General features: G+C 45.5%; 1 protein-coding gene across 1 annotated transcript; it reads right to left on the bottom strand.

Moving 5' to 3' along the window:
• Window positions 1-3320: 3320 nt before the first annotated feature.
• Window positions 3321-26259, bottom strand: LOC141272190 (uncharacterized). Its single transcript, XM_073682593.1, has 8 exons — window positions 26186-26259; window positions 23424-23548; window positions 23055-23234; window positions 22848-22971; window positions 22705-22766; window positions 20139-20241; window positions 10006-10113; window positions 3321-8417 (listed from the first exon to the last, which is right to left on the bottom strand). Exons 2-8 carry the CDS (start codon window positions 23499-23501, stop codon window positions 7246-7248), a joined length of 1827 nt encoding a protein of 608 aa, XP_073538694.1. The 5' UTR covers window positions 23502-23548; window positions 26186-26259; the 3' UTR covers window positions 3321-7245.
• Between the last annotated feature and the right edge of the window lie 1493 nt (window positions 26260-27752).

Here is a 27752-nt window from a genome sequence, read left to right as displayed (position 1 = left end):
ATCAGAGCTTTAAGGCACCATTGATCATCTTCCACCAAGAGCACATGTGGCGCCCCTGAGGGTTCAATCGCCACAGGGGTACTGCACCTCAGATAGAGTTGTGGTATCTCCTCTTCCAGGTAAGGATGGAGCATCACTCAGGACCCCACTTCACCACTCAACACTACACCACTCCTGTCCTGTAGGGGGCCTAAATGCACCAGGGTGCTGCCCCGGCCCAGGATAGAGGAGATGGAGGGGAACCAAAGATAAGAGGAACCTAGTAGTGGGTGAGGGTGGAGGACACACTTTTAGGAAGCACTTATTGATTGATATATAATCAACGGCCATCTTAAGTTCAAGGTCTTTGATTGAGGGTCTTCTGTCAGGGTCCAGCAAGAGGCTGTAGCTGACTGAAGGTTTGCGGTCCTCGTACTCTGGCCTTGAGACGAGGAGCGGGTCAGAGTTAACCAGTGTCTCTACCCGGTCAAGGTCCTGTCCTAAGAAGGCCTAGGAGGGGAGCAGAGGAGATAGGCTCCACAGGCAAAAGGATCCCAGGGGGATACGGACGGAGCGGAGTCGCCACCTGTATTCTTCACTCTGGCCTGGTCAGAGGGATTCCTGCTGCAAAAGGGGTGACCGGCTCCCGATATCTGACTTTGTCACTTCACGTCTCAGTCAGAAAAGCCCGGAGGCTTAGTGGATCCCAGGGGGATACGGACGGAGCGGAGTCGCCACCTGTATCTCTTAAACTGCGTTTACCCAGTGGGACCCGGCCTTACACCACGTTCGTACCACACACAGTCAGGAGAAGACTTAGTGGGAGAACTTACCAAGGAGAGGAACACACCCCAGAGGGGTCTCGACAGGTGCTCCTGATCTACCTGGGAAGTGCTGAACCCCCTTCCCGGTGGCCGCAGTACGCAGTGTGTAGCAGAGAGAAGCTTTGCGGCTGAAAGTTTATCTAAAGTGAGTAAAGACCCGGATGACTTCATACACCGCCTCCGCTTGTTTATTCCTGCGCGGCACTGCACCCACCATACTTCAACATAGTCCTCCTACCCACTGCCCTGAGGCCTACTCCGCCTGTGGGGAGTAGTACCAACTGTGCTGATAGAACACCGGCCTCAGAGGACTGTCGCAGCGCTGGTGGCCATCACCAGGAACCGCAGGTGGCGTAGTCGAATAACCACTCATCCTTGAAAGCCCAATATTTTTATGTGACAGCCCTGGGCACGGAACGGGTCGGGGCCACGACTGCATCCCCGTGACATCTACATTGACCCGGCTCCGAGTACCCCACCGCTCAGGGAGGGCGAGGTGTCACACACATGCGGCATCATCTGCTCCTGAGCTGATCACAGAAGAAGAAGATCCTACACGCCAAAAGATTTCACTTTCTCTGTGTATACACAAGGTCACCATTCTCTTCCTCTGATAACATCATCTCATCTGCTACCCAGGTCCTGTGCACCACACCATCGACTGTGCCGACAGTTGCCTCAGCGTGGCAACACAGCTAGGCATTTGCATAGTGCCCTCCATCTCCTATATCCTCATGGAATTAGAGTACAAAACCTGACTGTTAATCTCGTTTAAAAATTAACTGGAAGTTGTGAAATATCTTCCTTAAACCCTAGGGTGTTAAAGGTTAGGGGACTGAATGGCTGAAAAGATAGAGATGTCACTGCCAAAGTTCAAAATCTACAGTGTAAAAGATTAAGTACTATGGTGGCGGAGGAGGTGGACTGTGCAGAACTCTGACTCAAACTGACGAGGTCGTTGTCAAATAGAACATCATCCTACTGTGACAGAATTGAGTAATGAGCCATATATTTCATTACACCCATAGCATCCTCCCCACTAATATGTTTCCCAAAGTCAAAATATGTGACCTGTTTCGTAGTTGTGAAGAATATTCAAGATAATCCCCTGTCCATCACTGTGCCCTGTTTGGCAGGTTTTATAGAGATCTCCATGTACAGTGTAATTCGACACTGCAGCTTGCAAAGAAGGGGGCCGACAGGCCGTGAGTGACAAAATCCCCCACCAGTAGCTGTGCAGCTGCAGCAGCCTGGCCATGCGTCCCTTTGTTTAAGAAACTATAACTCAACACCGAGTTATGGGAATACAATATCTCTCAGAGATAAACCAACCCGATTTTTGGGAACCTGGGATAATGGGGAATATCACCCTAGTTCTCAGCACACTCCAGCACCTACGGATGAGAAGATACCTGGAACAGCATTGCAGGGGCCCCTAGGACCTAGGTGTTTGGTATCCACGCGTAGCAGGGGCCCGGCGGGATCCAATGACACCAGAACCGGCTCCCTAGGACCGTCCAGTAAGGATGTATGGCCCATTTTAGTTTTGGAAGTTTCTTAGCTATGAGAGACCAGGGGAGGAGATTTGGGCGCAGCCAGGAGGCAGGAGTGGGAGTGATATGGAGGGGTTAAGAACGCTAAGAACCCTGGCCCCATCGTCTTTTTTCTGGGGCGGTTGTGATGTCAAGTCGTGTGGGAAAAGTCCTGCAACAACAAAGAGAAGGCCCACAAACCTCCCATGTGGCAGCCCTTCCCCCGAAAGCCAGGCCTTTCCATCTAACCGTTAAATGACTTGTAATAACTGCTTTATATACCTTGTACCCATACTTTCGTACTTGCAACTCTGATCACTGTGTACGTATAACCCTTATGTATATAGTGTACTGTTTAGTGTGCCCTTACAGCGATTAAATATATAATTTAACCCTGGGCTGTTCTTTTATCTCAATCCACGAACTTTACATCCATTGTTCGGTGCAACGAACACGCTACTGAGCTGGTTTCTAGCCCGATATAAGTCTGTTATATCAAATAGAAACTGATGGCAGCTCTCCCAGGCCGACCAGGCTCTGCTTCATTGGAGCTAGTGAAAGAGCCTCTCAGCTTGTCAGTGGTGTGAGCGAGTGTGGTGGCTCATCAGTGAATGAGTTGGCCTCCTTTTCTCACTCCCTGCTGCCTTCCTATACCCGTGTGGACAGGGGGTGTCTGTGCAGAACTGTACCAATCTGACCTTACACATCCTCAAAGGGGGTGCGGAACGTCACGTAGGTGCAGAGGGCAGGTCCGTACCACGTGCTCTGTCTGACATAATTATGATGTCAGGTGGGAGGCGGGGTGTGGATCCATCACAAGTGGTGGCAACAGCGAGATTCTGCGGGGTCTCCCTATTGCCATTTCTTCACAGTAGTAGCAAAGCCCAGATGACTGGTGCCACTTTATCATAAATTTTGTGAACAAGTATAATGTTTCCATTTTATTTATTTATTTTTTTTACAAAACAATTGTTCCACTCCCATTTTAAAAACAATTGCACAAACATTGTAAAAACTGAGCACAGTCTCTTGTGAGAAGCAAGCGCATCTTCTCTGACAGGGATTTATTTTTACTGGAAAAAAATATTGAACAGAGTAGCTTGATGCTTTCTAGTGCATGAAGAATAAATTTGTAATTCAAAATGCAGCAGAACAGGTGACAGCTTCACCATATCAATGATCAATCACACAGAGTCCGGCGCTGCTATCATCTCTCCTCTTTCCCTCTATCAATTGAATCTCTATATTATTTGCAGACTGACTACTACACTCATCATTTTCAGTGCTGCAGATGTACAACACAGTTTGCATGGAGTATTTGTCCAATGCTTTATGGCCTTCTCTTTCTCTCTATTGCTGAACAGTGCACTTTGGGGGTTATAGATCAATAAATGGCTGCAACTTTCCCTGCCACAGCTTTCATTGTGATAGCTACAAGGCATTTTGGAGAAGACTGCATGGCTGCACCTGAGGGCAATGTGAGCCTTCTGTGTCCATTAAATGTAGGAGAGATGCTGAGGATGCTAACAGAGCTTCTCTCTATGAGCAGAGAAGATTACATGTCGTAGTTATAGATCCGAGCTCTCTATCTGTAATTCGTCTCAAACCTATTTTAGCGAAGATGGATTTATACTATACTATTAAATGAGAACATTTCAGAACATTTTAAATTATAGCAACCACTTAAACTGTCAACAGGGGAACACAATTCCAAATATCCTATAACCCCTTTATAGCCTCTGGCATATTAGTACGCACCAGGCTGTAACCCCCTGTTCAGCACGGGCTCCGGCGCTGAGCCCGCACTGAACCGGGCACATGTCAGCTGATTATTACAGCTGACATGTGCCCGCAACAGCCGCGGGTGGAATCGCGATCCACCCGCAGCTGTTAACATGTTAAATGCATTTAACATCGCCGCGCAAGAAGCGCGTCACTTTTCCCGCCCATCGGTGACCCCGTCACGTGATCGCGGGTCAACGATGCGTGGGCATGACAACCCGGGGTCTGCAGCAGACTCCAGTGGTTGTCATGAGCTGATCGCTATGAGCGCCACCTAGTGGTCGGCGCTAATAGCACAGGAGCATTTCTGCTACATAGATGTGATCTGCTCATCACCTCTATGTAGCAGAGGCAATCAGACAAGTGCTGCTTCTAGTCTTCTATGGAGACTATTGAAGCAAGCAAAAAGTGAAAAAAAAAAGTAAAAAAAAAAAATATACATTTTTTTTAAAAAAAATCTAAAAAGTTTAAATCACCCCCCTTTCGCCCCATTCAAAATAAAAAAAAGCAAAAAAAAAACCCCACATACACATATTTGATATCGCCGCGTTCAGAATCGCCGGATCAATATAAAAAAAAGAATTCATCCGATCGGTAAACAGCGTAAGGAGAAAAAAATTCTGCCAGAATTACGTTTTTTGGTCGCCGCAACATTGCAATAAAATGCAATAATGGGAGATCAAAACATCGGATCTACCCCAAAATGGTGTCAATAAAAACTTCAGCTTGGCACGCAAAAAATAAGCCCTCACCCGGCCCCAGATCTTGAAAAATGGAGACGCTACGGGTCTCGGAAAATGGCGCCATTTTTTTTTATTTTTAAGCAAACTTTGGAAATTTTTTTCACCACTTAAATAAAAAAGAACCTATACATGTTTGGTGTCTACGAATTCGCAATGACCTGGAGAATCATAATGGCAGGTCAGTTTTAGCATTCAGTGAACGTGGTAAAAAAATAATTTAAAAAAACATCTGTGGTATTGCACTTTTTTTGCAATTTCACAGCACTTGGAATTTTTTTCCCGTTTTCCCGTACACGATATGGTAAAACCAGTAATGTCGTTCAAAAGTACAACTCATCCTGCAAAAAATAAGACCTCACACGGCCATATTGACCGAAAAATAAAAAGGCTATGGCTCTGGGAACAAGGGGAGCAAAAAAAGAAAATGCAAAAATAGAAAAAAAAAAAAAAATCGAACATCAAGAGGAAGTGAGACAGCAGTAGCAGCCCTAACTTCCTGTTGGGTTCATCTGAAGTCAGGGACAGTGACACTAGCGCTGATTGATCTTACTGATTGAATTGATCTTATAGCACCGTGGCAAATCACATCAATTAAAACACAGTGGGGCGAGGCTTTACTCCACTTTGCTGGAGTAAAAAAACTAGAAAATTTTGTCACACACCATTTTTTCACAAAACAAAACAATATATATATATATATATATATATATATATATATATATATATATATATATATATATATATATATATAGTTTATATAAGATAGTACTGTATATTATCAAAATACAAAGAAATATACAAGATATCAAAAAGATACAAAGGAGATAAACATGCAAATTATATAAAAGGACACCGAGCAATCACTTACATGGGTAGTCACCTTTCAAAAAACACCAATCCAAGGGTGAAATTTGTTATAAAAAAACAAGCCAGGCTTTACTCACTGTCCTCAGGTGGAGCACTGAGTCTCCCTAGCTGTACCCGGTATACGTTATATGTATCAACAGCACGAGGCTGAGCACACCGGCTTTGGCCTTGTAGACGGAAATCCCCGCTCGGATTTGCAGAGATCACCGACTGGCACATTACATAGGCACTGCAGCCAGTAACAAGATACCAGGAATGGCGGCAGAGGCCAAGGGAAAGCACCATAGGCTGTATAATATACAGTCATCACAGAATGCACCTGTTCACACTTGCTTTATTCTGTTCGGAGGTACCGGTCAGTTTTTTGTAGTATACTATTGGAGATTGAGACTGCCTCCTTTTCGGACTGTGCAATCCTCCCATCAGCTTAAGGCGGTATTTAATTAGTGCTGGATCCTACCCGTCCTTTAGATTTGTAGGCTCTTGGCACAGGAGAGGCATATTTGATAAATATTAGGTTTAGGGTCCGAAAGAAAGGTAACCTTGCCAGGGTTGTTGGGCTCTCGTGGCCACTGTAGTACCTTCATTTATAGAAGTATATTCCATATATCAGTAATTCAGTTCAAATTTCATACATTCAATGTTTTGCACATCTTGGCGCTTACAGAGCCGGCCGTATTATTTTGTTTGTACATTATGCAGTCATACCACATTTGCTTTATTCTGCTCGGAGGTCCTGGTCAATGACACCATAGGCGGCCATGTGCACCAACTGTGAAATGAGAGTAGCAGAGCTCCTAGTGTCATGTTGTCAGTGTCCCAAACAGCACATGCAATAGGCGTGAATTTTAAACTTTTTACTCCTAATTATATTTTTTCACTGCAAACTAATGAAAAATCCAGTACGAGAGCTCCTTTTACCACCCAATACTCATGTAAGCAGGTGAGTGCATGTTATTGGCTCATAATTTTGTGAATTCGTTACTTCTGGTAAATCCATGAACCCTTAGTTATACTTTGTCAATGCATCTGGGTGTCGATGAGACACTATGGCAGCTGGGGGGGGCCAACACTGGGCGCCAATTCTGCATCCAACTTATAAGACTTTTTAAAAAAAAAAATGGGTTGAGTTTCCTCATCACAATGTCATATTTGCCAGATCTGCACTGATTCCAGGCATGAGATATTGTCCTGTCGCAGTATTCGTGCCTTTTGGACACCTTATTTCTATGATGATCAGATCTTTTATACCAGCTACTCCTTGGATATTGCCAATTCTTGTCATCTTGCATGGCATGGGACTTTACCTTTTAAGCAACTGTTGCATTTTTTTCTGCTACCATTTCTGAATGAAACAAAAAAAATGGGTTCTCCCCTGTGTGAGTTCTTTAAAAAGATTTGATTTGAGGACACAATTCCCACATTCTGGAGATGAAAATGTTTCTTTTTTTCTGTGTTAGTTATTTCAAGTTGAATTAGAACGGACGTTTGCTTAAAACACTTTCCATGAAGAATAAGTTAAAATGGCTTCTCCTCTGTGTGAATTCTCATGTGTCTAACAAAAGAAAATTTGTGAACAAAGCGTTTCCCACATTCTGAACATGAGTACGGCTTCTCCCCTGTGTGCGTTTTTTGATGTTTAAAAAAATTTGATTTGTGGATAAAACATTTTTTACATTCTGGACATGAAAATGTTTCTCCTGTGTGAGTTCTCTGATGTTCAATTAGAATTGACCTTTGGCTAAAACACTTTCCACACACAGTACATGAGAATGGCTTCTCCCCTGTGTGAATTCTTTGATGTCTAACAAGCTGTGACTCCCAAATGAAACATTTTTCACATTCTGAACACGAATACGGCTTCTCCCCTTTTTGAGTTTTTAGATGTGTAACAAGCTGTGATTTAGAACAAAAACATTTCCCACATTCTGGACATGAGTACGGCTTCTCCCCTTTGTGAGTATTTAGGTGTGTAACAAGCTGAGACTTCCAACAAAAACGTTTCCCACATTCTGAACATGAAAACGGTTTCTCCCCTTTGTGAGTTTTTAGATGTGTAAAAAGATTTGATTTCCTAGTAAAACATTTTCCACATTCGGAACATGAAAATTGCTTCTCCCCTGTGTGAATTATTTGATGTCTAACCAGATCTGATTTCTGTATGAAACATTTCTCACATTCTGAACATGAGTACGGCTTCTCCCCGGTGTGAGATTTTAGATGTATAACAAGCTGTGATTTCCAACTAAACCATTTTCCACATTCGGAACATGAATACGGCTTCTCCCCTGTGTGATTACGTTGATGTGCAACAAGCTTTGATTTCCAGGTAAAACATCTTCCACATTCTGAACATGAAAATGGCTTCAACCCAATGTGAGTTTTTTGATGTGTAACAAGTCGTGATTTCCATTTAAAACATTTGCCACATTCTGAACATGAATACGGCTTCTCCCCTGTGTGAGTTCTTTGCTCTTGAACAGCCCTTTTGTGACTTTTAGTTTGCTCAACATTCTGTGGTGAATCAGGAGAAAAGACTGGTTTAAAGGAATTACATGGCAGATCTTGAATGTGGAGGGCTGAGGGTATATCTGGAATAATAGTGTGCTCTTCATTTTCTTGTATGATCTCATGATTTTCTGCTTTAAAATCTGAAGACAGTTGTCCCTCCAAGCTTCTAGTACAGTCATCTGCCCAAAATATAAAAATAAATTATTTAAAAATGTTTAAATAAAAAAAAAAAAACAAACATTGAAACTAATATTTAGATTTTACAAGAGTTATTGAAAAGGTTATATTAATTAATGTTACTGGTTACAATGCTCTTTACACCAGCACCTCATATATTTAGGCTATTGCAGTTTTGTTCCATTCACTTAAAATCCCATTATGTAACAAATAGATCTTAAAGCAAAGATCAGTAGACATTTGGCCACAATTGTCTTCCAATTTTTCACTTTAACATCTTCAAGGGAATTTGTCAGCAGGTTTTTGTTATGTAATCTGAGTACAGCATAATGTAGGAGCAGAGACCCTGATTCCAACGGTGTCATTTACAAGGCTGTTTCAATAAAAATCAATAATTTTAAATCAGCAGGAGATTATCACTACAGGACTAGGTGTCTCGTGCTTCCTGGTCCAGCCCGCGACCATCACTGACTGGCAGTGTCAGGGGACAGACAGGGAAATCAAGCAGATATCCCACGGCTGCCACCAATTTGTCAAGAACAAGCTGCCTCAAATCGTCAGGACAATCACGCAATTGACTGACGATAGCTGGACGCTTCCCAATTCCAAAGGATGATTGCGGAGCTTGGCTGTAATCGTACTGGAAAAAAAGATTATATATATCTGATATTCCTTTGAAGACCAGAAGAGTTCTCTCCAGAAGTGATAAATTTGTCGCCTCCCAGCATCTAGTATGGACTCCATTTTTGCTCTACAGCAGATAACCCACTTCAATGTTCACAGCAGGGAACATTGATTAGCTGAACAGGGATTGGATGGAAGCGTTAGCTCCCCCCCCCTTCATGTTATGATGAAGCCATGCTTCAATCCTTAATGTGAGAGTGACATGTTGTCCCCTCTCAAGAGACAGTTTAGATATTGATCTCGTTTTACCATTCCATCTATGACGAGCGGCTTTCTGTCATTATACAATGAACACAGAAAGCTGCCAAATCACTGGTGTGGGTGGGGTTATACACAACTCAGCATTCAGAGCTCTGCTAGATCTGCAGCACAGAAAACTGTGATTCCATCACAACAGCTGCACCCAGTAAACTAAGTGATACATCGCATGAATCAGGGTTTCTGCCCCATACAGCATGCTGGTGTCAGCTCACATAGCAAAAACCTGGTGATAAGCACATGAAGTTTTCATTTTGTTTTTCAATTATCTGAAGGGGGGGGGTCGATACAAAGAAAAGGGAGGCTTTTTTTCATACTTTTCTATTCTTCAGTAGATTATTTCTGGGTTTTGCTAAAAAAGCAGGACCAAGTGCTATAAGTGGAAATGTAAAGGTGGCCATACAGTTTAACCCCTTAATGACCTGAGATGCACATTTTCATCCCAGGTTGCCAGGGGGTGTATGGCCAGGCCCGCTTCATACACATCCTATGCCGGGCATTCTGTCACCAATTTTAGGATTATCTCTTTTCGAGCAATTGAAGATCCTTTACTGGCTATCCTCCCTTCTCACGCCTGACCAGCTGCACACTGATAATTCACAGAGGAAGATGCAATACAAGAACTTTTAGGTAGTTTATTAACTGTACCTTGAGAAATGAGGAGGTGAAGATGTCTAGAGAAGAAGGAGGGACAGAGGATAGAAGGAACAGGACATCCTCTCTCCAGCTTTGAAGCACTTTTCTGCCAAGGTGGCACTGCCCAGGAGAAACAGGATGTGAAGTAAAAGCATAGGAGGAGATAGAGAAAAAGGCAGATACATAAACCTACTAGAACAATGCCCAACAGCAACAGCACACAGAACTCTGTGCAACAACCATAACTGTACATAATGAATACGAGCACAATATAGTGTACTGAGTAAGTGTCCCTACAATGGCTGGGGCAGCACACCGGCTGTTTTACGTAGCAGCCACCTGCTGGTTACAATAATGGCAAAATTCAGCTCGATTACTGCTCTCAACCATTTAGATGCTGTTGTCACTCACAGACAGAAACATCTAGTCTACTTGCTCCCATTAGGTTCCCCCATAAGATCGCGAGAAGCAGATGTCATGGCAGCGGAGGCTTCTGTCATCTAAGGTTATGTGCACACAAAGTCTTTGTATCGCCGGTGGAGCTGCCGAGTTTTTTCAGTCTTCTTCCTGAAGCAGCTCGGTGGCGGCTTAGTCAACCATTGGCTTCTTTTCTCTTCACTTTATATTGTTGCAGAAGATGCTTAAAGAATGAGCAGGTTACTTCTTTTAAAGGGGTTATCTAGGACTATACCCATTTTTTTTTTTTATGTAGAAAAAAGATGCGCACTCAGTCGGTTGGGCGGTGCTGACTGGACATCCAAGTAACCACGTAAAAGATAATCAGCCGCACTCATAAGTGAGTGAAAATAGTGTTCGTTTTTAATTCAATTTTAAAGAATTGTTCATATAGAATAGACAGTAGCGATCATTTTCAATGTTTCGACCCAAGCCTGGATCTTTCTCAAGAGTTGCTATGCTTGTTTGTGTATGGTTATGTGATAAAAGGGGGTTCATGGAGTTGGGATATCCTGGTGTCCCCAACAGGGCATTGGTGCCAGTGGAATATTGTGAGTAGCGCAGCCCGTGCTCCCTCTGTCCATTTTTTTTACCCATTTTTTAACGCTGGGCCTGAAAACTACCAGGCAGATAGTTTCGACCTACTTGTTTTGCACTACAGAGCTGACACTGACCGCTCCTACTACTGGCGATTCTCTGGCGTCACGTCAACAGAGCAGCACCTTCTCTTCCGCTCTGCTCTGTTGAAGGAGCGTGACTGACCATGTCAGCTGAATGACAGTCAGCTCCGTGCGCATCAATCAGAATGACGTCGGCAGTCAAACCCAGTCGACAAAGCAGACCGCAAGTAGAAGAGCTGCTTCTGTTCACATAGAGAAGCTGAGTAGCTGGCAGCTCTGAGCCAACGCCGGATAGAATAGGCAGGTAGTTAGCAGCCTGTTAGTTTTTCGCTCATAGTAAAAAAAATAATTTAGTTCTGGGTAACCCCTTTAACAGCTTCATGGTTTCTGATCCCTCAAACAGTTAACCTTTGTAACCTTGGCCAGATCTGTGCCTTGCCACAATTCTGTCTCTGAGCTCCTTGGGCAGTTCCTTTTGAGCTCATGATTCTCATTTGGTCTGACATGCACTGTGAGCTGTGAGGTCTTATATAGACAGGTGTGTGCCTTTCCAAATCAAGTCCTATGAGTTTAACTAAACACAGCTGGACTCCAATGAAGGAGTAGAACCATCTCAAGGAGGATCACAAAGAAATGGAGAGCATGTGACTTAAATATGAGTCTCTGTGCAAAGGGTCAGAATACTTATGACCATGTGATATTTCAGTTTTTCTTTTTTAATAAATTTGCAAAAATTACTACATTTCTGTTTTTTTTTAGTCAAGATGGGGTGCAGAGTGTACATTAATGATAAAAAAAAATTAACTTTTTAGAATTTACCAAATGACTGCAATGAAACAAAGAGTGAAAAATGTAAAGGGGTCTGAATACTTTCTGTACCCACTGTACATACACATACTGCATCTAAATACCAGCCTGTCTCGTTTTCAGTTTCTCTAGACTCCCGCAGTTAAATGGCCTTTGGTGAGATTATGGCCACATAACCGTGATGTCACTAAAAGGTCCTTAAGCAGTCTTAACCTCGGAATAGAAACGTTGAGGAGCCCTATGAGAGTGGGGGCCCTGGGCAATTGCCCAGTTTGCCCTTCCACTAATGCCGACTGACTGTAACTAGGGCTTATTTTTGGATTAAGGCTTATATTTCAAGCACTCGCGAAAAATCATGCTAGGGCTTATTTTCGGGGTAGGTCTTATACTACCGTGTCTCCCCATAAATTAGCAAACGGTTGCATGTTCAAACCCCCCTTAGGAGCTCTTTCCTTTTTTCAAAGATAACTTACAAAGTAAAAAGACGTAGTTACTTACCGGTAACGGGATTTCTCATAGCCCATGACTGCACCATGGAGAGAGGGGATCCACCCTTCAAGGACAGGAAACCTACAGATAAAAAACGCGGTACCTCTCTCCCGCATCAGTTGTTTACAGAGCACGAGAGGACCTCCAGGTTAACACAAAATATATCATTATAACGCTTATCAACAACACTCTGTGGTTACGCATAAATAACAAATAAGTGTGCACACCCACGCGTGCTATCATGGGCTCTGAGAAATCCCGTTACCGGTAAGTAACTACGTCTTTCTCTTTTCCCCATGACAGCACCACAGAGAGAATTGCAGAGAAATGTATCATTAGGGAGGGACCACCGCTTCCAGAACCCTTCTCCCAAACGTGAGGTCTAAAGGAGAAGCTAGGCCCAGCCGATAATGCTTAACGAAGGTAGAGAGGGGATGACCATGTCGCAGCTCTATATATCTGTTCTATTGAAACACAGACTTTTTCCGCCCAGGAGGTTGCCACTGCCCTTGTCAAGTGAGCTTTTAATCTCTCCGGAGCGGCTTCCCCACTTGAGTGTGCCAGAGAGATGGTGTCTCTTATCCATCTTGCCAATGAGCCTTTGGAAGCTTTTAGCCCCTTCCGAGGTCCCTGAATGCACACAAAGAGCCCTTTTCCTTCCTACACTCTTGTGTGGCAGCTAGGTACTGGATTAGTCATCTAATGTATGGAGATCTCTTTCCCCCCTGTTTTTGGGATTGGGGCAAAAGGAAGGAAGGGTGACCTCCTGGGATCTGTGAAATCGAGATGCTACCTTGGGCAAGTAGGCCGGGTTAGGTTTAAGGATGACTCTATCCTCCAAGATCTGTGTAAAGAGTGGCCCTACAGACAAGGCCAGGATGTCGCTGACCCTACGAGCTGATGTGAGAGCTACCAAAAGTGATGTCTTGAGAAATAAAACTTTTAGGGGTGTTCCGTCTAAGGGTTTGAAAGGAGATTTAGTTAAAGCCGTAAGGACCAAGTTTAGATCACAAAAAAGGGGAGCTCTGACTAGGGATGGGTCTAGATCTAGCCGATGCTTTGATGAATCTAAACATCCAGCGATTCCCCGCCAAGTCGCAATTGTATAGTGCCCCTAATTCTGTGACTTGGACCTTCAGGGTGCTTGTAGCTAGACTTTACTATAAGCCCCTCTGCAAGAATTCTAGTATGGCTGTCAATGGAACCCCGTCCTCTACACTGGAACCTGAAGAGGAAAGGAACTTTCTCCAAGTTTTTCCATAAAGTTTGGTGGTGAGGAGTTTCCTACTGTGTAGTAATGTGGAGATTAGATTCGAGGAAAAACCTCTCTCTCTCAGGAGAGCCCTCTCAAATTCCAGGCTGTCATGTGTAAGTTTGTTACCTGAGGATGAAAAACCGGCCTCTGGGAAAGAAGGTCTGGAATTTCCGGGAGTACCCAGGGGTCGGAGATGGACATCACCCTCAGCCAAGAAAACCACGTGCTCCTTGCCTAGAAGGAAAGGGGACTGCCGATATCAAGGCAATCGGAGGAAAAGCATAAGCTAGGGTTTAGTTCCATGGGATCATGAAGGCATCTAACGCTACAGGGTTCCCCTTGGGATCTATTGAGCAGAATGTGTCTACTTTTTTGTTCCGATTATTGGCAAACAGATCTATGGTAGGGCATCCCCACATTTCTGCAATCTGGTTGAAGATGGTCTGTTTCAGTTCCCACTCGCCCTGTCTTAGCTGGGTTCAGCTCAGAAAGTCTGCTTTGCGATTTTGTGTTACTTTTATGTGTAGTGCTGACACAGACCCCAAATTGTTCTCGGCTATCTGGAAGATGAGGTCTGTCACCTCCATCAAAGAACGGGACCGCGTTCCTCCCTGGTCTGAGAATACTCTTACGTGATGACTATAAAAAGTGTCTAAGAATTCTATAAGGGCTATTTTACCGCTAGCAGCTCCTTCAACTTTGTGAATACTGACCTCAGGTCCTCTGTCCAGACCCCTTGCACTATTTTGTTCTTCAAATGTGCCCCCCAACCCTTGGGGCTTGTTTCTGTGGTCAATATCTGAGTGATTGTGTTCACGGAATACCTTGGGTTAACTTGTCTACTCTCCTCCACCATCCTAGAGAAAGGACAGTTTTTGGCGACAAAGTTAGCTGACCTTCTAAATGCCCTCCTATAGAAATTTCAGCTCCTAACACTGCAGATCCCTAGTGTACATCTGGGGCCATTGAACAGCCAGAATACAGGCTGTGATGGAGCCTAGGAGGGACATGGACCATCCCTCTATGACTCTGCGGAAGGCTAAGATACCTGAGCCATAATCTTGTGTACTTTTGCCCCCGGAAGGCGGCACTCTTGTTTTTTTAATCTAGTACGATACCTAGAAACTCCTGCACCTGATTTGGTTCGGTTTTTGGATTTTTTTAGATTTAAAAGCCAACCCAAGTCTGTCAAGGAACTCATAACCTTCCTCAGCTGGTTCTTGCAATGTTGGGAGGAACTGCCTATTATCAGGAAATCGTCTACGTATGGGACAATCAGGATATCTTGCACCCTCAGATGTGCCATTGCCTCTGCAATTATCTTGGTGAATACCCGTGGAGCGGCAGCTAGACCAAAAGGGAGAACGGTGTATTGGTAGTGTTTGATTATTCCCCCTATTGACACTGCTACTCTGAGGAATTTTGGGTAGTCCTTGTGAATGGGCACATGATAATATGTGTCCTTGAGGTCCAGAACAGTCATAAAACAGTCCGGAAACAAAAATTTTTACCAATGTTTTTAATTGTTTCCATCTTGAAGGTCTGGATCTTCAGATATTTGTTCAGTTTCTTTAGATTTATAAATTGTACTGAACGATCCATCTGGTTTCCTCCTCAGAAACAGTGGGAAGTGAAAACCCTTTGCCTCTTTCGTGGGGGCAGGGACCTCCTGTAGGGCTGCCTTTGTTACTAGGCCTAGAACCTCCTGTTCCAAGACTAATTGCTCCTCGTTTGAGAATCGCCAGGGAGTCACTATGAAGCTTGGGTTGGGGAATGAATGAAACTGTAGTTGATGATGAAGATGAATCTGATGATCTTGAATCCCTCTCCCGCTCTTCTGGACTACTAGACCCGGATTCAAGGGGTATTTTTTTTTTTTATGTTTTTCCTCTCGATTTAAAGGTATTTTCTACCTCTGTTTTTATTATGGACCTAAGCTCGGACGCCTTTTTTCCCATGAAGTGGGAAGCTCTTCTGTGCAAAGTGCACAGGTCCTATGCTTGGTCTTGCACACACTTATTTCCCTGCATAGGAGAAGACAAAAGGGGGGACCCTAATTACAAAGTGAACTTTCACGAAGATCACTTACCAATCTGATGGAACGGATACCGGGTTAGAAGGAGGAATCATATCTGTACATGGATTTCCTCTGGAGGCTGATGCCAAGCTGGAGTCCGTGCTGTGCTGGGAAGACCTGGCAGAACGTCCATTTGCACTGCTGCCACGACTGTGATGGGAAGGGTTCACTTGCTGCCTCTGCCACCGCGGCTGCTGTAGAGTCTATGCCTCCAAATGCTCCTGGTTGCTCATTGCTAAAAGGGGGCCACCAGAGTTGACTGGATCACTTCCTCCATGTTAGGTGCTTTTTTAAACCCCTGGCGGCCTACCCCCCCGCCCCTCTTCCTCCGGATCGACTTCTGGCAGACCCGGTCACGTGCTCCTCCTTGTGTAGACGAGCGCCGGAGGGTCCCCCACGCACATGCGGCGTTAGATGCCCGGCATGGCCTTGGCGGTGCGGCATTACATCATTGTGACGCTCCCGGCGCGTCACCGCGCCTGCGCAGTGGATCCCGGAAGTCCAGCGATCCACATGGCGGCGTGTTGGCACCAAGGGAGAGAGCGGTGACTCGCCGCGACATCACCGCTCCAGCTAAGGCAGGGACCCCTGCTGCTGACATGGCTCCTTGGTGCTGTTGCACCTCCCCGCTCACCCTAAGGGCCCACTGACCCAACGGTGGCGCTTCAGGGCACCGCATCAGCCGAGGCAGGGAACCCCCGCTGCCTGGATCGGACTGACCGGGCCTGGAATTCCTCTTGCGATCTTCTTTCTTCAGGTACTGCAGGCTCCCTGTCAAGAACAGGAAACCAACTGATACGGGAGAGGGGTACCACTCTTTATCTGTAGGTTTCCTGTCCTCTCTCCGTGGTGCTGTCATTGGGGGAAGGAGAAAAAATGTTAACATATTTGGAATCATGGTGTCAGTAAAAGTCCGATATATTGAGATATAAAATTACACAGGTCTGCAAGGGTAAAATTGTTTGAAAAGTATGAGGTGTCTGAACTCAGTAAAAAATATTGAAAAAATTCCATGATGTACAGTTTCTTCACAAACACTGACTCCATAAGCTTCTTCTTGCACCATACTTTGACCCCATTTGCGAGACCTTTGGTGGATTATTTTGGGGTCATTAGATTGGTTAGAAATTAATGGACCCTGTGCGGTGATTGACTGCGGTGGGCAGAGAAGATTTTCTTAACCCAGCTTCCAAAGAGTGTGTTGGTGTCAGTAGCATCCAATCATAGCATATCTTTCACTTTACCTCAGCAGCTTAAGAAACGAAAGATGCACTGTGATTGGTTGTTAGGGGCAGTAAAGACAGATTTTTTTTATTCGCAGTTCATAACAGTGTGATGGTGTCCATAGCAACCAATCAGAGCAGAGCTTCCATTTTACCTCAGCAGTATAAGAAGTGAAAGCTGCACTGTGATTGGTTGCTATGGGGAGCAAAGACAGCTTTTCTTCTAGACAAGTTCATAAGAGTAGAGAATATATACCACAGAGCAGTCCGCATTATAGAAAATATTTCAGACCATATTGAGCGGACAAAGGATAGTCAGTATAAGGGTATCGTAGATAAACATCTGAAGAAAAAAGGAAAAGAACATACGACATAGGACGTGCCCCCTGAAGAAGGCTGCGTCCGAAACGTGCGTAGGGGTGGACCCCCCTCCCCCTCTGGTATGTTATGACTAGGACTATATTTTACTAAGTCATCACCTCCTGAACTTTCTGCCATGCGGTCTATTTTTTAGCATTTAGACACATCTCCATATCTGCCTAGTTTACTATTGCAATAACCCTGTCTACTTTCTATGACACCTTGCTCTCTCAATACTGGCTAGGAGTTTAGTGTCCTAAAGAATCTATATCCTTACCTGCTGGCCTATATTTTGTTCCTACTGTTGTGAGGGTTCTCGGTGGGGTCCCTATCGTCTATTGTACACATGGCACTCTGTGCCCATAAGCTTCATGTATTTTAATGTACTATCTCTAATAAACATTTTGTATTTTTTCATTATTTGGGTCCTATGTCATATGTTCTTTTCCTTTTTTCTTCAGAAGTTCATAAGAGTGTGGTGGTGCATTGCTTACCAAGATCCCTTTCAGTATTTAGTGGTTGTGGTGGATTACGCTTTTGTTTCTAACAACGTGATTGAAATGGCTACAAGAGGGTGTCGTAATTCACCCGACAACTTTGGCTACATTTGCGGTCGTTTCGCAGTGAAGAAACAATGAAGGAACATTACGAACTTCGTTAGAAAAGTTTATCATTCGCACTTTGGTGTAAAACAAGGTGATCACGACAAGTCAAGGACTGTCGTGTGCTCTGTTTGTGTAGAAGAACTGTGACAGTTGTCTAAAGGGAAGAAAGAGCTTTCCTTTGGTGTGTCGATGATCTGGAGGGAACCGCAAAATCATAGTGATGACTCCTACCTTTGTATGTGCAATGTGGAGGGATACAACCTTAAATATAAGAAAGAAATTATATACCCGGACCTGCCATCAGCGATTCGCCCTGTGCCTCATGGTCCAGGAATACCTCTCCCTTCACCTTTGGAGAAACTTGAAGATCCACCTGATTCAGAACATGAAGAGCAGGATTTTGATGAAGACTTTCATGCTAGTTCCAACGAGCCACAGCTTTATTCACAGCTCGAATTAAATGATTTAGTCAGAGACTTGGACCTTTCCAAGAATTCTGCAGAACTTTTAGGCTCTGGACTAAAGAAAAAGAACCTGCTTGCATCTGGTACCTGTTCTTCATGGTACAGAAGCAGAGAAAAGGAATTCCTTCCATACTTCTCTCAAGATAGTGCTCTAGTGTATTGTACTGATGTTCCTGGGCTGATTGAAAAGTTTAACATTGATTACAATGTGAGTGAGTGGAGATTATTGATTCATCCAAAAAAAAAAAAAAAAAGTCTGAAAGCTGTGCTACTGCACAATGGCAGCAAGTATGCTTCAGTTCCTGTAGGGCATTATGTGTACTTGAAGAAAAGCTATGAGAATTTACTTTATTCTCAAGAAACTTAACTATGAGGATCAAGGATGGTTAATATGTGGTGATCTCAAAGTTGTCACTTTTCTTTGCTCTTGAGCAGCAAGGAGGACACACAAAGTACCCATGCTTATTGTGTGAATAGGACAGCCAGGATAGGACTCATCACTGGAGCCATAAAAGTTGGCCAACGAGAACATCTTTGCAACCTGGATTCAAGAACATAGTTGCGGAAAGTTTCGTTGATCCCACTAAAGTTCTCCTGCCACCACTCCTCATTAAGCTTGCACTGATGAAGCAGTTTGTGGAAGCTCTACCGAAAGGAGAGACTTTTAAGTACCTGTGTACCAAGTTTCAGGTACTGTTGAAAGCAAAACTGAAGGAAGACATTTTGTGGGTCAGGACATTCAGAAACTCATGAAGGATGCTGTGTTCGAAACAAAAATGAAAGCTGTTGAGAGAAGGGCTTGGGATTCTTGAGAAGTCGTGAAGAAAGCCCTAGGTAACAACAAAGATCCAAAATTTAAATCCATGCTGAAATGTTTCAAAGCCTTGGGCTGTCTGATTAATTTGAAGTTACATTTTTTACATCCCCAATTAGACTATTATCCTGCAAACCTTGGTGCGGTTAGCGAAGAGCAAGGAAAAAAAGATTTCATCGGGATATCAAGGAGATGGAACGTGAACATGATGTGGGCCTAGTGCTGGATGCTTCACAGAGAAGATCCGCAGGCCGTCTATAAGAGAATAGGTATCAAGAGAAGCTTGGAAGAGAAAAGGAAAAGGCGCAAGAATTAATTTTCAATAAAGTTGCAGAAGGAATGTTCAATAAATTTTTATACATAATATGTACATTTTTGGCTACAATAAAGATTTTTCTTGCTCATCTCGCTTATATGTAATTTCACACGTGCTTTGAGCAAAATCCATAAGTGATGGTTAAAACTAGAAGTGTTTTTTGGAAATCAGGGCACAAGAAAACATAAGAATCAGTCATTGGATTTGAAACAATTTGCATACCTGTGTAATATAAAACCAAGAACATATTTTACCACATTTGAGCCCAATGGGATTAAAAAAAAAAATACCAAAACTTGTACATTTTCTGTCCCAGAGGAAAGTGAGAATGCTGAAAATACTATTTCTTATTGATATCAAAGCTCATATCCTGCACAATTCCCTGATGAAACAGCTTTAGCAGAACAATCTTTCTGGAAACCCACAGCCAAAATTCATTATTTTTCTGGGACCCAATATCCTATCAGGGCATAATGGATATCTAGGAGGTGACACTTGCCTTTCATAAGGACGGTTAGGTTTGTCAATTGTCGTAATAACTGTCTCGTGCATCGTAAACGCACAACTTGTGTTGTCATCTATGACCATATCACATTCCAATTCAGCCGGTGACAAAAATGAATCTGACTTCCCTGCTTTATTCCGCGGTCACCACTCACCTGAGCGATTATCTGTAGGGGTCTCCTCTTTACACCGCTGATCGCCCCTCACATTTCTCTCTGGAGCATTAATATAGTTCAGATCTTTATCCGGATCCAAAAGCTGCAAAACAAATATTGTAAAAGTCCCCGATGATTGGAGAAGTCACCAGGAATAATGGTGAGAAGATCCGGACATACAGGTGCAGCTCACTAAATTCGAATATCATCAAAAAGTAAAATTTATTTCAGTTCTTTAATACAAAAAGTGAAACTCATATTACATCTAGTCATTACAGAGTGATCTATTTCACGTGTTTATTTCTGTTAATGTTGATGATTATGGCTTACAGCCAATGAAAACACAAAAGTCATTAACTCAGTAAATTAGAATAATTAGCAAAAAACACCTGCAAAGGCTTCCTACATGTTTAGAAAGGTCCCTTAGTCTTTTTCAGTAGGCTCCACAATCATGGGGAAGACTGTTGACTTGACAGATGTCCAGAAGGCAGTCATTGACACACTAAGTAAATGCAAAGTCAATTTTGCATTTCATTTGGAAATCAAGGTCCCAGAGTCTGGAGGAAGAGTGGAGAGGCCACAATCCAAGCGGCTGGAGGTCTAGTGTGAAGTTTCCAAAATCAGTGATGGTTTGGGGAGCCATGTCATCTGCTGGTGTAGGTCCACTGTGTTTCATCAAGACCAAAGTCAGCGCAGCCGTCTACCAGGACATTTTGCAGCACTTCATGCTTCCCTCTGCCGACAAGCTTTTTGGAGATGGAAATGTCATTCTCCAGCAGGACTTGGCCCCTGTCCACACTGCCAAAAGTACCAATACCTGGTTTACACACAACAGTATCACTGTTGTAATGCAGCGACTTGCGGCATTACGGTAATGGTCCAGGATGTGTTTTGGCTGACCATGTACCTCCCCCTCAGGTGACTGGTCACATGACTGTGCACACAGAAAGTCTGATCACATGACTGCGACATCAGCACAGGGCCTGTGTGCATTGGAAGATATATAAACCCTGCTAGTTTTGAGACGGGGTGTGTAAGGCGTGAGGCCTGTTCCCGTGTGGGACACCGCTAGAGAGTGTGAGGCCTAGTGAGGCCTATTAAAGCCTGGTGAAGCCTGAAAGGCGGGGGCTGGATCCTTAGGTGTAAGCAATCCCAGTAGCCTTGGAGGGCCAGAGGCTTGGATGTTAGGTGAGAAAACATACCAGTAGCCTTTGAAGGAACGAGGGCTGGAGACACCCATCTAGGAAGCTGTAAAACCATAGTGGTGGCAGAAGCAGCTAAAACCCGGCAAAGGTAAAACACTGCTTGATGTGGACATTTCTATAAATGACTTTGCTGGGGGCTGTAACTGGAGCCAAGTGGGCCTGTCTGCCACTTGAAAGGCTCCTGGATGTTATATGTAATATGTCGGCGAGCCACTGAGTTGGACTCGGTTATAGCAGTTATCATGTATAATAAACTGCTGGAGTGTGAAAACTGGAAAATGTGGCTGGTGTGCTTTAATTGACCAGATGCAGCGAGTATCCCCCAGTATGATGACTAGCGCTGCCTTACACTGTGCTTGATTGGAAGCAAACTCGCCTGACCTTAACCCGATAGAGAATTTATTATAGAGAATCTATGGGGTATTGTCAAGAGGAAGATGAGAGACCCCAGACCCAACAATGCAGACGAGCTGAAGGTTGCTATCAAAGCCACCTGGGCTTCCATAACACCTCAGCAGCCACAGGCTGATCGCCTCCATGCCACATTGCCGCATTGATGCAGTAATTGATGCAAAAGGAGCCCGACCAAGTATTGAGGGCATTTACTGAACATACATTTCAGTAGGACAACATTTCGGATTTTAAAATAATTTTTCAAGCTGTTGTTATAAAGTATTCTAATTTACTGAGATAATGACTTTTGTGTTGTCATTGGCTGTAAGCCATAATCATCAACATACACAGAAATAAACACGTGAAATAGATCCCTCTGTGCGTAATGACTCTATATAATAGATCCCTCTGTGCGTAATGACTCTATATAATAGATCCCTCTGTGCGTAATGACTCTATATAATAGATCCCTCTGTGTGTAATGACTCTATATAATAGATCCCTCTGTGTGTAATGACTCTATGTAATAGATCCCTCTGTGTGTAATGACTCTATGTAATAGATCCCTCTGCGTGTAATGACTATGTAATAGATCCCTCTGTGTGTAATGACTCTATATAATAGATCCCTCTGTGTGTAATGACTCTATGTAATAGATCCCTCTGCGTGTAATGACTATGTAATAGATCCCTCTGCGTGTAATGACTCTATATAATAGATCCCTCTGTGTGTAATGACTCTATAGAATATAGGAGTTTCACTTTTTGTATTGAAGAACCGAAATCAATTAACTTTTTGATGATATTCTAATTTAGTGAGAAGCACCTGTATCTTTAGTCAGCTGTGATCCTGTCGTCTCCACCGCTCTCATTACACAAGTATAAAACATCTAATACTGGAGGAGAAGACAAGACTGAACACAAGGAGGTCACAGCCGTCTACACATCATAGGGGAGATCTCCATCTACCTGATGGTCCTGTGCAGGAGGAGCGGGACATCTCTCTGGGGTTGTCCTCTTACTGGAGAGACCTGCAGGAGACACAGACAGGACTGACATCATTATTACATACAGAGAATTATAGGCCGTGTGGATTTAGTCCTGTCTATTACCTGGTGATGTGCGGGGCCGGTGATCCTCCATCATCACCTCCTTGTACCGATCCTTGTGTCCTTCTAGATACTCCCACTCCTCCATGGAGAAATAGACGGTGACGTCCTGACACCTTATAGGAACCTGACACACACAATGATACCGTCATCACCCAGAATCCTCCAGTACTGTCCTGTATAATGTCCCAGCATTCCCAGCAGTGTCACCTCTCCAGTCAGCAGCTCAATCATCTTGTGGGTGAGTTCTAGGATCTTCTGGTCATTGATGTCCTCATGTATCCGGGGGTGAGGTGGAGGCCCCGGGATTGGGCTCAGGGTTCCTCCCGGTCCTTCAGACACAGGGTCCTGACAGCGATCACTAGAGGTCTTCTTCACTACTGTGTAATCCTGAGTGTGGAGACATTAATAATATCACTACAGACATTTCCAGAGTCCACCACCTCTCCGGTCATATCACCTGTTATTCCCATAGATAATGATGTCATGTGATGACATCAGAGCCTCTCACCTCTCCGGTCATATCACCTGTTATTCCCATAGATAATGATATCATGTGATGACATCACAACCTCTCACCTCTCCGGTAAGATGGAAGATTATCTCCAGGGTGAGGTTTAATATCCTCTCCGCCATCTTGTCTCTGTCCTTATTCATCCTTCATGGGTGAATCAGGAAAATTCTCTTATATTGAATGTTGGAACCTAAACGAAAGGAAGGTGAAACGACAAGAGAAATTCATAGTAAAAAAATACAAATACTAGACTGAATAAGAAGAAACATTTAGAGAAATATAAAACTGCAGATGACGTATTCTCTAATGTGTACAGCGTGGAACATAACCTGTCAGATGGTTCACGTTTCCCTGAGCAACAGGTAGCACGAATCAGAGTGAGAAACTCCGATATCGCAGATATGTAAAAGCAGCGGAATTTAAGAAAAAAAATAGTTCTAAATGAGGACTGGGGATGAGGTGACGAGTACCAGGTATGTACCAGCCTGACTTGTGTGTTAATGTCCGTAAAACTGGGGGTAAGTACACCGATGGATAGCCTCAATTTTGTGTACTGTGTTACCAAAAGTCCTGAGAGAAAACCATAGGGTATAATGTGATGGTAATTATCTATTAGTGTATTTGTACAAAGACGATTAGATTAGTAACATGACTGGTTCCTCTGGTAGTATATGTGGTCCTTACTTTCCCAGCCCATATACAACTTCTGATGAAGCACAGGCGAAACCCATATTGGGGATGATAACCACGTGATCCAGACGGGATGAGCTAATGTAATAAACTGGATATACTATAAGCGTTGGATTTTAGGATACTTTATAGAAGAAACCTTGTTCTTTCTGGACCGTCACACTATTGTCTTATGTAAGGTACATTTGCGGTTCTAGCCGCCATTTCAATATTATTGTCAAATTTCCTATCCCCATTTCTCTCTATATTAGTTTATATCCCAGTCACCAGCGTAGTGGTCGATCTATCAGTTCTCTCTGTTTCACCTATAAAGCTATTTAGGGAAATTTTATCTTACTGATGACTTGAGGATTTTGCCCCCATTTTAGGTTGTGATAACAATTACGTTATGGATTTATGGACAGATTCTGGTGAGTATCACACTCCGATGTCTTGTAGAAAGCCTCCATATTAAGGCCTAACACAGCCCTAACCTGCCCAAGAGTTTACCTCACAGTGCAGCGCTTTGTATATCAGATTTATTATTATTGTTCTCATAAGACTTGAAAATAGCAAAACAACGTGTAAAGCAACCACAAGGATTGTGAAAATGGTCATGAAAAAACGAGATGTGTGTAGACACTGGGGCCAACACGACAGTCCTCCACACAGAACGAACGACACCGAGGACAACACGACCGCCCTCCACACAGAACAACCGACACCGAGGACAACACGACCGCCCTCCACACAGAACAACCGACACCGGGGACAACACGACCGCCCTCCACACAGAACAACCGACACCGGGGACAACACGACCGCCCTCCACACAGAACAACCGACATCGGGGACAACACGACCGCCCTCCACACAGAACAACCGACACCAGAGACAACACGACCGCCCTCCAAACAGAACAACCGACACCAGAGACAACACGACCGCCCTCCACACAGAACAACCGACACCAGAGACAACACGACCGCCCTCCACACAGAACAACCGACACCAGAGACAACACGACCGCCCTCCACACAGAACAACCGACACCAGAGACAACACGACCGCCCTCCACACAGAACAACCGACACCAGAGACAACACGACCGCCCTCCACACAGAACAACCGACACCAGAGACAACACGACCGCCCTCCACACAGAACAACCGACACCGGGGACAACACGACCGCCCTCCACACAGAACAACCGACACCGGGGACAACACGACCGCCCTCCACACAGAACAACCGACACCGGGGACAACACGACCGCCCTCCACACAGAACAACCGACACCAGAGACAACACGACCGCCCTCCACACAGAACAACCGACACCAGAGACAACACGACCGCCCTCCACACAGAACAACCGACACCAGAGACAACACGACCGCCCTCCACACAGAACAACCGACACCGGGGACAACACGACCGCCCTCCACACAGAACAACCGACACCAGAGACAACACGACCGCCCTCCACACAGAACAACCGACACCAGAGACAACACGACCACCCTCCACACAGAACAACCGACACCGGGGACAACACGACCGCCCTCCACACAGAACAACCGACACCAGAGACAACACGACCGCCCTCCACACAGAACAACCGACACCAGAGACAACACGACCGCCGTCCACACAGAACAACCGACACCAGAGACAACACGACCGCCCTCCACACAGAACAACCGACACCAGAGACAACACGACCGCCCTCCACACAGAACAACCGACACCAGGGACAACACGACCGCCCTCCACACAGAACAACCGACACCGGGGACAACACGACCGCCCTCCACACAGAACAACCATCTAACAGGAATGAAGCCAAACAGCCTCAGGCATTTCTTATACTGCTGAAGTAAAATGAAAGCAGAGCTCTGATTGGATGAAATGGAATCTGAGCTCTGATTGGTTGCAGTGGGCAGTTTTCCCGTCAGACACTGATGAGTGAGGCCCAGCAGGCGCCATCCTGTACAGAGAGCACAAGGAGCAGGAGTTGCGGATCATGGCCGCCCCCGTGTACAGAGCAGAGGAGCCGCCACCAGCTCCGCACCGCGACCTCTCCTCCACACACCGGAACATCCAGCAACTGTCAGAGAGGAAAAGCAGCAGCGACCGGAGCCGAGAACACAACACACCTCCACCTGCAGAGCCGGCACCGCCGTGTGCTGACAGGACCTGTGTGACGTCACCGTCATGTGATCAGTCACATGATCAGGGGCGGAGCTCCAGGGTTCTCTGCTCAGTGTCTGCAGGACTCTGCTGTGCTGGATGATGTATAGTATTATAGAGGAGGACGGAGCGGAGCCGAGTGTGTAATGTGCGGAGCGGAGCCGAGTGTGTAATGTGCGGAGCGGAGCCGAGTGTGTAATGTGCGGAGCGGAGCCGAGTGTGTAATGTGCGGAGCCGAGTGTGTAATGTGCGGAGTGGAGCCGAGTGTGTAATGTGCGGAGCGGAGCCGAGTGTGTAATGTGCGGAGCGGAGCCGAGTGTGTAATGTGCGGAGCGGAGCCGAGTGTGTAATGTGCGGAGCCGAGTGTGTAATGTGCGGAGCGGAGCCGAGTGTGTAATGTGCGGAGCGGAGCCGAGTGTGTAATGTGCGGAGCGGAGCCGAGTGTGTAATGTGCGGAGCCGAGTGTGTAATGTGCGGAGCGGAGCCGAGCGTGTAATGTGCGGAGCGGAGCCGAGTGTGTAATGTGCGGAGCGGAGCCGAGTGTGTAATGTGCGGAGCGGAGCCGAGCGTGTAATGTGCGGAGCGGAGCCGAGTGTGTAATGTGCGGAGCGGAGTGTGTAATGTGCGGAGCGGAGTGTGTAATGTGCGGAGCGGAGCCGAGTGTGTAATGTGCGGAGCGGAGCCGAGTGTGTAATGTGCGGAGCGGAGCCGAGCGTGTAATGTGCGGAGCAGAGCCGAGTGTGTAATGTGCGGAGCGGAGTGTGTAATGTGCGGAGCGGAGTGTGTAATGTGCGGAGCGGAGCCGAGTGTGTAATGTGCGGAGCGGAGCCGAGTGTGTAATGTGCGGAGCCGAGTGTGTAATGTGCGGAGCCGAGCGTGTAATGTGCGGAGCGGAGCCGAGCGTGTAATGTGCGGAGCGGAGCCGAGCGTGTAATGTGCGGAGCGGAGCCGAGCGTGTAATGTGCGGAGCCGAGCGTGTAATGTGCGGAGCCGAGCGTGTAATGTGCGGAGCGGAGCCGAGCGTGTAATGTGCGGAGCGGAGCAGAGTGTGTAATGTGCGGAGCGGAGCCGAGTGTGTAATGTGCGGAGCCGAGTGTGTAATGTGCGGAGCGGAGCCGAGTGTGTAATGTGCGGAGCGGAGCCGAGTGTGTAATGTGCGGAGCGGAGCCGAGCGTGTAATGTGCGGAGCGGAGCCGAGCGTGTAATGTGCGGAGCGGAGCCGAGCGTGTAATGTGCGGAGCGGAGCCGAGCGTGTAATGTGCGGAGCGGAGCCGAGCGTGTAATGAGCGGAGCCGAGCGTGTAATGTGCGGAGCCGAGCGTGTAATGTGCGGAGCGGAGCCGAGCGTGTAATGTGCGGAGCGGAGCCGAGCGTGTAATGAGCGGAGCGGAGCCGAGTGTGTAATGAGCGGAGCGGAGCCGAGCGTGTAATGTGCGGAGCGGAGCCGAGCGTGTAATGAGCGGAGCGGAGCCGAGCGTGTAATGAGCGGAGCGGAGCCGAGCGTGTAATGTGCGGAGCCGAGCGTGTAATGTGC

This window comes from Phyllobates terribilis, unplaced genomic scaffold, assembly GCF_046119375.1.
Source record: "Phyllobates terribilis strain yellow unplaced genomic scaffold, ASM4611937v1 Scaffold_1__5_contigs__length_1240528914, whole genome shotgun sequence".
Classification (NCBI taxonomy): Eukaryota; Metazoa; Chordata; class Amphibia; order Anura; family Dendrobatidae; genus Phyllobates; species Phyllobates terribilis.
Note: the sequence above shows the minus strand (reverse complement) of the source record. Positions and strands in the feature narration are given on the sequence as shown.

Bases quoted from the DNA above. Each gene is read 5' to 3' on its own strand.
- LOC141272190 (XM_073682593.1), bottom strand. From the start codon at position 23,501: ATGAATAAGGACAGAGACAAGATGGCGGAGAGGATATTAAACCTCACC. The intron at 22,767-22,847 runs GTAATAGACAGG...TGTCTCCTGCAG, and splicing joins CCGGCCCCGCACATCACCAG to GTCTCTCCAGTAAGAGGACA. The intron at 10,114-20,138 runs GTGAGTGGTGAC...TCTCCTGGGCAG, and splicing joins CCCTACAGATAATCGCTCAG to TGCCACCTTGGCAGAAAAGT.